The 12,058-nt window shown below is 40.5% G+C and overlaps 1 protein-coding gene across 1 annotated transcript; it reads right to left on the bottom strand.

Moving 5' to 3' along the window:
- Positions 1-1,270: 1,270 nt before the first annotated feature.
- On the bottom strand, positions 1,271-4,230 carry LOC115800227 (transcription factor 7-like 1-B). The gene is made up of 7 exons (XM_030757471.1): positions 3,589-4,230; positions 3,369-3,430; positions 3,213-3,275; positions 2,837-2,993; positions 2,596-2,703; positions 2,472-2,514; positions 1,271-1,908 (listed from the first exon to the last, which is right to left on the bottom strand). Exons 1-7 carry the CDS (start codon positions 3,736-3,738, stop codon positions 1,271-1,273), a joined length of 1,221 nt encoding a protein of 406 aa, XP_030613331.1. The 5' UTR covers positions 3,739-4,230.
- Between the last annotated feature and the right edge of the window lie 7,828 nt (positions 4,231-12,058).

Here is a 12,058-nt window from a genome sequence, read left to right as displayed (position 1 = left end):
AAATGCTTTGGTCAAATTCTTGTTTGTTGTTCATTGTTTATTCTCTCTGCAAAAGAGAAAAACTCAAAATAAAAGTGCATACAGGGAGAGTGTGAAACCACGCCATTAGGTACAAACTACAAAGGATGAGCAATCTTTTTTTTCTTCTTCATATTTTTAGTTTTTGGAGCCGTAAATATATCAAGTGAACATGCAGTTGAGCCGCAGAAGAGAGATGGACTGATCTGCTGATTAAAAATATTGCTACAACTGCCGCATGTAATTGATTCATTCATCAAAACCTTTACTCATTGATGGCAGATTGCTTTGGGTGGGGCTGTTGTGAGGCTTTGCCTTTTGAGTATGTTTTTGAGATGTCATGTGACCAAGTTTCACATAGGCATCAGCCTTTCAGTGTGTCACCGATAAGCGGCTCCAACCAGCTTTTGAATTCAGGGTTTGATTCCCGCTCCTTTCTGAGTTTAGACTGTGACATGCTGAGCTAGCTGCACGCTTAGCTGCAGAGTGATCGGTGCTTTCACAGGCAGTATATGTACTATTCCCCACAGACTCGAGTGTTTTTAATCTAGCTTTTCCCTGACACCTAGTGGAGACTGAGAGAACACGTGTTATATGATGAATATGTTTGAAAAGGAAAAAGAATTAACTAAGGTTGGAGTGTTAAAAATTGCAATTTCAAAACTATTTTTGTGGGGGCACTCAATGGGATCATTAAAATACTGTGATAAACAGCTATAAATAAAATGTTTATTACTACATTCACGAAGCAATGAGGCTACACACAAAAACACAAGTTAGTTCTTCCTGTACCTGCTGTGCTGCTGTACATACTGACAGAAACCTCTTTTGTTTAGTTTTCATTTATTTAAGGATATGAGGAGGACAAAGATAAATTAACAATTTAATAAAGGTAACAATTTAATAAAGTTAACAAGTTCATAAAGGTAACAAATTAACAATGCTAACAAATTAATAAAGATAAGGAATAAAGATAAGAAGTTAATAAAGGTAACAAATTAATAAGATAATGAATAAAGAAAGAAGTTAATAAGGTAACAAATTAATAAAGATAAGAAGTTAATAATACTAACAAATGAATAAAGATAACGAATAAAGATAAGAAGTTAATAAAGATAAGAAGTTAATTGTGCTAACAAATGAATAAAGATTAAAAAAAAAGTTCAGTTACGCTAAATTATAAATTCATTAAAGTCTCCAGTAGCATGAACAGTGGACTGCTGAGGCTCTGTAGCAAAGCACAGGGACTGATCTATTTCAGCAGTGCCAAGAGGTCTTCTTCAGGGTCGCAGAAGAAGGCAGACATGGGTTTGATTGTTAAGACTGGTGAGGCCAGCAGGGTGGATGTAGGGGAATCCACAGGAGGAGCAGGACCCAAGCAGGGGTCTGAGTGAAGGAAGACCGGCTCCTCAGGCAGTGGAGCAAGAAGAAAGGCATCGAGGTGGTCAAACGCTGATAACAGGTCTTCAGCAGTGTCGCCGACAAACGTGGCCATGGGTTCAGTTGGTGCAACTGTGGATGGAGGGGAATCCACAGGAGTAGCAGGACCCGAGCCAGGGTCTGAGTGAAGGAAGACAGGCTCCTGAGGCAGTGGAGCAGGAAGAAGGGGATCGAGGTGTTCAAGTGCTGATAAGAGGTCTTCAGCAGTGTCGCCAGTGAAGGTGGCGATTGGTTCAGTTGGTACAACTGTGGATGGAGGGGAATCCACAGGAGTAGCAGGACCAATGCAGGGGTAAACATAAGGAGAGTATGATGTAGATGCAGGGGGGTTTGTATGAGCTGTAGGGAGGACGTGATTTACTTGCGGCAAGTGGAACGTGCCATACGCAGGCATGTTCACACTTGGCCACTTGGCCTGTTCAGGTTCCTGCGCAGGTTTAGGTGCAGATGCTGCAACACAAACAGAAAGTCAATGAGTCTTCAGAGACTTTTAAAAATACCTTCAAGACAAGCTGTTGATCCTTAAATTTGCAGTAAGCAACATACAATAGAAATATTGAATAATTGGCATTTGAGATGAGTCACAGCAAGATCAGTTTTTCAGGAAATGAGGAGGTTCTGTACATCAGTTGTATTGTTTTGGAGGACAGTTGTTTTGTCATTGTAACATTTCCAGTGTTTTGAAAATCTGTAGTAACACTGACCTTCACTTGAGGTTCTGAGTGAGCAGGTTTCTCTTGTTGTAATTTGAATGTTCAGTAGCACTCAAAACTGAGACTAGTTTAGCGTTTTGAGTGCTACTGAACATTCAAATTAAAACAAGAGAAACCTGCTCACTCAGACCTTCAGGTGAAGGTCAGGGTTATAAGTCTCAGTAAGGCGTAAAAATATTTCCCAAATAGATTTGTCATCTGTTGAAATGCACAGAATTTACAGTCTTTGATCTGATCCGGTAAGACTGCATTTTTGTCTTGTTCTCATTTCAGTCCATATGAAAAAAAATCTTCTCTTACCTCTGCTGCAGGGCGCGCCCCGAATTCTCATCCTCTTTTTGCCCTAAAAACAAACACATGAGATGAGCTTACACAAACTGAAAGTGCAGTGATGTGGGCATGTATGTTTTCACTTTGGACTTACATAATTGTCTTTAGTAGACCAGCCTGGATGTTGTTGGCTATGGAGCATTTTCTCCTCATTGGCCTGCTCATAGTATTTGTCCTGTTGGTCCTTTGACAGGGACTTCCACTGTGGACAGAAGAACACACTGTCAGCATATACACTGCTACTACGCATAACTACAGGACAGCTGGTACACATGCACAAACATGAGCATAAAACATTAACAGATGCATCAATCTATGCAGAGTTACACACTTACCCTCTCTGCCACAGCTGCATTCACAGCCGCACTCCCGTTTATTTTCAATTCTGCCTTCACGTTTTCCCTCTGCTCCCTCAAAAAGAGCATGAAGGCGTTCGGGGGCTTTTTAACATATGGCCTGTCCTCATCCTGGTGGCCATCACGCTTCCTCTTTCTATAGGAGTAAAACACAGAGTAAGAGTGCATGTTACCACTGTGTGCAGCTGTGAGGAAAGTATTTTAAAAACAGGAGTAAATCTGTATAGCTGAATCAAAGCACCATTAAAGGAGGCTGATTACAATAATTCAGGCATCAGCAGATAAATGACAGATAGCTGTAGACCATGAGCCAGTCCCACTAAAAAACGGTCTAAAAGCAGCAGAGCAAACTTACTTTGGAGCGGGTGTGCGGAGCGGAGGAGCAAAGGACGCAAAGTCAGACACCAAGACTCCGTTCCTACGCAGATATGAGAGAAAAGAGAGAGTTTATGAAGATACAGGTGTTTGGTAGCTGTGTTCTCTCATGTATGTGTTTGTGTGTTTTACTTACAGTTCTCCCATAGGACGGAGGTACTCCACCACGTAATTCGGGAGATTGAGCACATTGTTATACTGAAAACACACAAACCACAGAACAGGTGATCAGACAAGCTGCAATAGTATCATCTACTGACCAGGTGGCAGAAGTTACCCTGCCTCTTAGATGGAAACACTGAAGCTGAACATGTGAGAGAACAGTGTGAGAACGCAGTGTGAGAACAGGAACTTACTAGGTTTGAAGGAGCAGCAGGATGAATGATGGGTGCTGCTGCTGCTACTGTGGGGACACAATTTACAGGCCACTGAAACAGTGTGGGTGTTTGCCCCAAAAGGTTAAATGTTGCATCCTCTGCAGTACAGTTAACCATTGCTCTGTCCATCTTCGTGACGGAGGTTGAGGTGCTCTTTCTGTACTTTGGTGTAAAATATTCAAAAAAGTTTGTTTGTAGCTCTTCGGAGTAGGTGTTGACACAGCGGCGTCTGTTGGTGAAGTGAATTATTTAAACCTAAAGAATCTTTTTATAAGGTTCTATAGAACAGCTACATCAGTTCTGAACATTCCATTCCACTCCTGTCTGTTTGCAGCATCTCCTCAGCCACAGTCTTCAGTGCTGGATCAACCTCCTCAGGGACCCCAGGGCAGAAAATAGTTGGCAGGCCCTCACTGAGCCTGCAGTACATATCAGTTCACTTCAATTCAATTCAATTCAGTTCAGTTCAATTCAGTTTTATTTATATAGCGCCAAATCACAGCAAACAGTTGCCTTATGGTGCTTTTGTTCATTGTAAGGTAAAGACCCTACAGTAATACAAAAATATAAAAATGCTTGTTCCCTTAGAAACCAAATTATAAGCACACAAACCAGTTCTCAAAAATCTTAATATTTGTTTTCTTTTTGGAGCAATATTTTTCTCAATATTTCTAATACAATATGCAAAGTAGCTCATCAGTTATTGAAGAAAACAAATGAACCTAACTCCACTAACTGCATGTGTTTGGGCCATGGGGGGGGGGGGGCTCTCTAAAAATAGGACTGTTTGTTCAAATAAATCACCTTCTCTTTAATGACTTTAAAAAACAGGAATTGGGTGCACAAGTTTTTTTTTTTCTTTAATCCTCACAGGATCAAAAGTATACATACATGAACCTCCACTCATATTTGGTTAAATAATTCTGACTGGATATGTGACCACTTTTCAAGCTTTTCAAAGTGGTTTAAAGACAGTTGGTAAGTTATGTCAGTGTATCAAGAGGAGGCTTTTAAATACTCAGGTTAGTTTAAATTACTAGTAATAAAATAACAGGTGTATGAATGTATTTGCATACACCTCAGAAAGTATATAGCTGCGCCCCTGCATAAGAGACAATCGTACTGGAGTCTCCTCCATCACCGGGACGGGCTCATTGCATACAAACATATTAAAGAGGCAAAACAATGTAATTTATGTTCCATATAATATATAAACAGGTCACCTTGCTGTACTGTATTGACAGTAAACCTCTGTGCTGGACTGGTGCACAGTGTCTGTGTTCATGGTCAGAGTTACATGAAGTGTAGCAGAGACGAGTTTGAATCAAAGCTGCTGACGCTTAGATTCATTCACTGAAGTCAACATTTATACAGCCTGCTACTTTTACTTTCTTACTTTGAGTACATTTCAGAGCCTGTACTTTTTTTACTTTTACTCAAGTAAAAAAGTTGAACCAGTACTTCAACTTGGTCGACTGGGGTCTCGTCTCTCCGTGCTCCTTACAGGTGGCTGGGGGTAGACTTTGGGCTGTGGGCGGCTGTTGACTTTGTGCTTCTGGAGGGCTTTGGCTGTCGTCTGTGGGTCTGCCCTGGTTGGTGATGGTGGGGGGCCTGGGTGGGTCTTGCGATCTTGGGGTGAGGGACCTGGGGTGCTTGCAGTGGCGGCTCATGTTTTTCTTTGTTTTTTTCTTTGTTTCTCCCTGTTGATGTTCATGTGTGTCCTTAATATTACACACATTTAGCACATCTTGTGAACAGTTGGTTGTTGAATATATTTCTTTAAACGGTATCTTTTGTCAAGTTTTCATTACACAATAGTCACTTTTGTGCCTTTGAATCTTGCACCTGATTAGGTATGAAAATACTAAAACTAACACTGAAACTAACTGAAACTAAGCATGAAACCAAAAATAAAAAGTAATAAAAACGAGAAAAACCACTCTGAAAACTAATTAAAACTAACTGAATTAGAGAAAAAAAAGTAAAAATTATTTAAAACTAAACTATAATGTAAAATCCAAAACTATTATAACCCTGAAGCCAACACACTGAGATGCCTTCAGGTTAAAGAAAATAGTGTATATCTGAATAAAGGATGGGTCATCTACACCAAGAACTTGTCTTGGTAAGGTTTGAGTCAACACCGTCTAGATTAAAAATTCACAGTGAACTCAGGAAGAATGAGGTTGCCAAGGCTCTAATGATGTGCAGAATATTGTTTTACATGCATTTGAGGAAATCACCTGAACATAGCAACCAGATTTACCTGCATGGACTCCAGAGCGCAAACACAGCATGGTGGGTGCTTTCTTAGTTATCGCACCTTGACCAGCAGGTGTCACTGTTCACTCAGTCATTCCTCTGGTTGAAACTTGTGCAGCAGACATTAAAGTGGACTGATAAGGTAAAAGTGTTCAGACAGGGTTTGTAAAGAGTTCAGAGTACCTCGAAGATTGGATTCTTCCCCAGGATGTTTTCTGGTATACTCAGTATAAACAGTGTTTGTACTGCTGGATGCAGTTAAAGTTAATCAAATCATTGTGTACGTATTTCTTTTTCTGCTTGTCTCATGTAATATATATATTCCCACTGTAAAAAACAACCCACTGTGCTGCTAAAATGTGGAAAATGTACAGAAACAAACAAAAAACAAAGTTTATTAAACAGCCCTGAGACAGACCGGGAACACTGATGTTGTATATTTTAAGAAGGGCAGCAGGTGTCGCTGTTGCTGCTCTGTGCTGTCGCTCCCCTGGGAGAGAGCTGAGCAGGAAACAGAACCTGTGCACTGACTAAACTGTAGGAAAGCAGGCTGATCCAGAACTGACCTGCATCCCATTACATTACCATGAGAACATTCAAATATGTCAGTGTGTTTTATTTGTGGTCTGAAGAAAACACATGTGCTATGTTAAAAAAAAAAAAAAAAAACTCAATAAAATAAGTTCAGCCTAATAACCTTGTGGACTGACCCCTAAAGTTTATCCGTGGCTTGGATAAGTCAGAAAAAGGTGGTGATAATAATGTTTCTGTGCATAGAATTTGCACTGGGATGCACAACAAGTTCCAGATGAGACTCTTTGATTTGTTAGCTAAGACTGAGACAACTTGGAACATGCAAATTTTCATCTGTTGAGGATCAGACACGGAAAACTCAGTCCAAGTTATACTTCTCTTGATGGTCAAGAGAAACTCATCTTTGTCTTCTAAAGCAGTAGCAGCTGTCTCACCAGTACCTATGTAAGAATCACAAAGTAACAGTCTACCCAGCAACATGTGTCAGAAAGCCTGTTCACTAATGTAGCTTGTACCTAACAAACTAACTGGCACTATAGACAGTGTGACGATGAATGTAGCCTCTGGATCTCAGAAGTTAAGCCAATGCAGAACTGCCTTTTAATGGCCACCAGGGGGTGATATCTGCTGCAAAAAAGTCCCATAGAAGTCAATGGGGAAAGGCCCCTCAGCCCTGACCTCAATAACACTCATTGTGTCATAGTGAATATGATTGGCTAATGACTTGTGATTGTCAAGTTGTTAGCTAATGAGTGTGTTTGTCGCTTGGTTTCAAAGCACCAAGGTTTCATAATAGTGGGTGATGTCACAGTAGCTACACCCATCTTTTATACCATCTACGATTAACATTAAATCCATGTGATTAGTGAAGATTATTCTTAATTTTGCTGGTAGCCTTTTTGTTTGGCAAGAAATTACACCTTGGGCATAACCACCAGTTAAATTAATCCCAGTGGGAATGTGAATTTCACAGTAATTCATCCTGTAAATGTTGAGATATCTCATTAAAAACTGTAAAAGGTCAAACACACAGTCATGTGAATAAACGCTTTCACAGGTTCTGTGGAAAAATGCCATGATTCACTTACCTTGCAGAACCACCTTTAGCAGCAATAATGCAGTAATTGTTTTTGTATGACTTTATCTTTTATATGGTTGAGGAGGAATTTTGGCCACTCTTCTTTACAAGGTCCCACCGCAGCATTTGAGGTCTGGACTTTGGGCCATTGCAACACCTTGACTCTTTCTCTTTTCCCGACATTCTGTTGTGGATTTGCTGCTGTGCTTGTGCTTAATTAACGTGTTGCGTGACCCAATTTGGGCCAAGCTTTAGCTGACAGATATTTGTGTCTAGAATACTTTGGTATTCACAGGAGTTTATGGTTGACTCAAGCACCTGGTTGCTACTTACCCTCTTAGTTTCTATGGAAGCAGCAGTGGTGTACTCACAAACTTTCTTTTTCACAAGTGTGTGTGTGGCAGATGAAAAGTGAGAGGATCACTGAAGCTAGAGTGATTCATCTTCTGGGGCCTGCGAGTTACACAGTAAAAATACTTTACGTGTGTATAATGTATGCAATATTTATGCACGTGACAGTGAGACCTATGAGCAATTTTATGGTGGGAGTCTGTGTTGTAAACTACACTTAGTACATGTGTTTCATGCCCACTTTTTGTAATTCACCTGTTATACAAACCTCACACATACTGTTGGCCAGCATCAAATCTATCTGTACTATAAACCTGTATATGATTATATCAATTATAATGTAGCCATCAGACAACATGCAGCCCAGTAAGGCAGAAATTCTCACAGTGTGGAAAAGACCAGTGCTCGCTATTACTGTAATTATCTAAATGACCTTAGATATTTTCCACTTGAGGATTATTAGACAAGGACATTTCTGTGTAGTCCCCCCTTTACCTCTTTCTCTCTCCCTGTTTTGTGGGCAGTTGGAGGTCAGCATTGACGCAGCACTGCTCCATAAACCACTGGAATCACTTACTGCATGTGCATTCTATTGTTTCATTATGTGAAATGGAGCAGCAAGTTGGACAAACACTCGCTGCGTTATGGTGGGAACCAACCTGGGAGCCCTGTGTGTGTGTGTTTTGATGATGATGTCAGATTAAAATCACTTTCTGTGTTGGACGCTTGGAGATTTGGCCGGCCGTATTTGAGTTGGAGAGCACCGCTTCCTGTGACGCTGTGTGCTGCATGGCAGATGTAAACTTTTACATGCCTTATCGCAACTACTAACACACGAGAGAAAATCCTGCCAGAGCGGCTCTGTTTATGTTTGAACTCCTTCATTTTAACATCAAATTAAATAATAAATTTTTAAAAAAGCATGTTATTCCAAATTTCCATAATCATGTTGACATTGTTAAAGCAGGAGATATTTTATTTAATCTTTAACAGCTCCAGGAAACTGAAGCCCCTGTGAACACTGCTCCAAACATGGAAAAAAAAAGCCACTAAATATCAGAAGAAACACCAGAAAATAATACTGGATAAAGCCAGAGTGAAACCACAAGAGAAATCAAACAGGATATTTGGCAAAATTATGATCTAAACACAACCAAAATAACAGGAGACCAAAAACAAGGCATATATCAGACCAAATCAAGGATATATAAACCATAACTAAAGCACGAATACTGGATGATGTTGGGAAAACACTGGTTTATACTAGAGCCCGAACACCAGCAAAGAATGGTGGCTAAAAAAACTTCAGAGAATGAACGAGCAGATATCTGACCTCATATGCTAAAGCATCACAAGACGGGACTGAATTAGGGATAAAAAAAAATTAAATAATTTGAATCAGGACTACAACATCAAAAGGTTAGCGGGCCAAACAATGACAAATACTGGACCAAAACAGGGACAAAGCATGAGTGGATACTAGTGTTGTAGTACTCGAGACCGGTCTTGGTCTGGAGACCACTTTTTGATGGTCTCGGTCTTGTCTCAGTCTCGGACATTGAGCACTCTAGATTTTATTAAACTTATATTCTCTTAAACTTGAAAGTTTTCTAAACTCCAATTGTTGCATTATCATAGACATTAATATGACAAAGAATCTGTCCAAATATGGTTGGCAAATAGAAGTTATTTTTATAGATGTAAAAAGAAAAGATGTTGATGCTGAAGCATTTCTTGAAGTTTCTGAGCTGCTTGTGTAATCTTTCCTGAAGCTCTTTGGTAGACTTGGCCTTCATATTGGTAATTTAGCATCTCCTACAAAATAAAAGACTATTATTTAAGTAGGTTTGTTGGAAGGAACTTCAGTGGACATTGGCAGACCCATGACAAGAAACATGTATAAGAAGCTTCAAAACCCTAACTCCAACCCCGGAGAAACAAACCCTGGACCAGGAGAAGGGACTCCATCGGGTGCTGTCGGACTCAACACAAGAAATACGCAGCGAAACCCAAACCCCAGACAAAGAAACCCTGGACCCAGTAAAGGCACTTGACATCATCAGGCCAATCCCAACTTCAGATCCAATGATGGCATACCTCCCTGCAATGAGAAAGAGGAGATCGCTATCCTGAGATCCCAACTGCAGCAGTCTCTGCACAGGCAGCAAACCAGTCACCACAAAATGGTAGCTGCAAACCACAAAGCTGCCAAGTACAAAGTCCAGCTGTATTGGGTTCAGCTGCAGATGAACTGCTGCAGGCAAAATGCAGAGAACACAATACAAGTTCTCCAAGCACAGCTGGAAGGGGCTCGCAGGAACAGACCCGAGTCTTACACAGAGGAGAACTTCAAACCTCAGCTGAGTGACGCTCCTACCGAAGGCTCGGCTAACACAGCAGATGTTGCAGGTAAGAATCCCATAGCTGCCCAACCAGATGAGACCTTTGATGCACTGGAGGAACTGAGCAGCCACCATACTGCAGAGCTGTGCATGGAGGCTTCAACACAAACCATGGAGGCTCCACACACAGACAAAGCAACCAGAGAGGCTGACTTAGAGATCCAGTGCAAGAAGCAGCAGGAGCAGATCGACCAGCTCCAGGAGCAGCTCCTCAAAGCTCAAAAACAGCTTGAAGAGGAGGCTGCAAAATGCAAAGAGGAAGAAGAGAGAGCCCGCTGTGAGATTGCAGAGCTCAAAGCTAAGCTCTGCACCAGCGAGGCCCTCCGAGAACAAAATGATTTGAAGGTACAGAACTTCAAGCAAGATCTAGAAACCACCAAAGCTTTCTACATAGAAACCATAGAGAAGCAAAAACAGGAGAACATGAATGATCCTAAGGCCCAAAGTGAGACACTGCAGGAGACTCTGGATACCCAACAAGAGAAAGAGGCCAACATTGATGGTCCAGAGGAAATACCCAAAAAGAAAAAGAAGAAGTGAAGCTGGCTGCGTAGTTATTGTTTTTAAAGCATTTCAAATGTCAAATTACAGAAGCTTAGCAGAAATAATTATGTTTACAATCTGGTTAAAAATGTTTTTTGCCCTGTGGACAGTTTTCACTGCATTTGTTTTATTGATGCCTTTTGGAGTATTTCAATAGAATTACTGATCAAATAATATGCCTTGCTCAGTGGTTAGTGGTACTAGTAAGAGTCAACCTGTTTTGGTTATTGAAATTCTACCATTTTTATCCTGATCATTCATTAGCATGTATCTGTGTGTGTGCGTTACACACTGACAGCCAATTAATGGAGCTTGCTAACACAGCTAGTTAGCATTTTAACTCCATTCAAATTTGGCCACTTTAGACTCCAGAAAACAACTTGGTGGTGGCAAAAAAATACCAAACCCGAAGCTTCAAAATGTCAGTTTGCAGGCAAATGCGATTTTATCAGTGTCTCACATTGCTGTGGAGGAGTTGTGGTCCACTCTTCTTGGGGCTGAGGGGAGAGAGACGGGGCAAAACACACACTGTGCAAGAGAGCCAGAGATTAATAATAACTAATGATTAAATGCAGAGTGGGTATAAGCAGTTAAAAGAAACACTCAGTGCATCATGGGAACCTCCCAGCCTCCTAGGCCTATAACATAATAACTAAGGGATAGTTCAGGGTCACCTGATCCAGCCCTAATTATAAGCTGGATCAAAACGGTAAGGTAAGGGAATAAAGCACCAGTGGATACTGGATCAAATCATTGCTACAGCAGAAAGAGAATACTGGCCCTGAAGTAGAAGTGACAAAGCTACTGAAAAGCAGGCCTAAATCCTGACTGAACCAAGCCGAGGCTACAACACAACAGAATATTAAATGACCCCAAAAACTGTGAATATAAAAGTAAAATATAAACAACCCGGACATAAGGGGGTATGAAAAAAAACAAACAAACTCTAAATAGCTTCAAGCGTAACCAAACACTGGATACACATGATAGCTAACATGAAAAAGCACTAACATACTATATACTGTATATATGGGACCACACCAGATTCCAAACACAGAAAAACTGATGAAAAAGGGTTAAAACATTAATGAGGATATAGACCAAGCTAGTGCTAAAATATTGGAAGCCATCAGTCCAAAAAAAGGGCTAAAATACAAACAAATATTTGACTGCATCAGATTCAAAGAAAAATTGCCAGTTGTGCCTTTTAGTTTTATTTTAATGGCTGTTTAAGAACTTGATGAATAGATGTTGAAAAATGACTTGAAGCAGCTTTAAC

This window comes from Archocentrus centrarchus, chromosome 21, assembly GCF_007364275.1.
Source record: "Archocentrus centrarchus isolate MPI-CPG fArcCen1 chromosome 21, fArcCen1, whole genome shotgun sequence".
NCBI classification, from domain to species: domain Eukaryota; kingdom Metazoa; phylum Chordata; class Actinopteri; order Cichliformes; family Cichlidae; genus Archocentrus; species Archocentrus centrarchus.
This window is presented reverse-complemented; position numbering and strand designations above follow the sequence as displayed.

Bases quoted from the DNA above. Each gene is read 5' to 3' on its own strand.
- LOC115800227 (XM_030757471.1), bottom strand. From the start codon at position 3,738: ATGGACAGAGCAATGGTTAACTGTACTGCAGAGGATGCAACATTTAAC. The intron at 2,994-3,212 runs GTAAGTTTGCTC...TTACTCCTATAG, and splicing joins CTCCGCACACCCGCTCCAAA to AAAGAGGAAGCGTGATGGCC. The intron at 2,704-2,836 runs GTAAGTGTGTAA...TTCTGTCCACAG, and splicing joins ATGCAGCTGTGGCAGAGAGG to TGGAAGTCCCTGTCAAAGGA.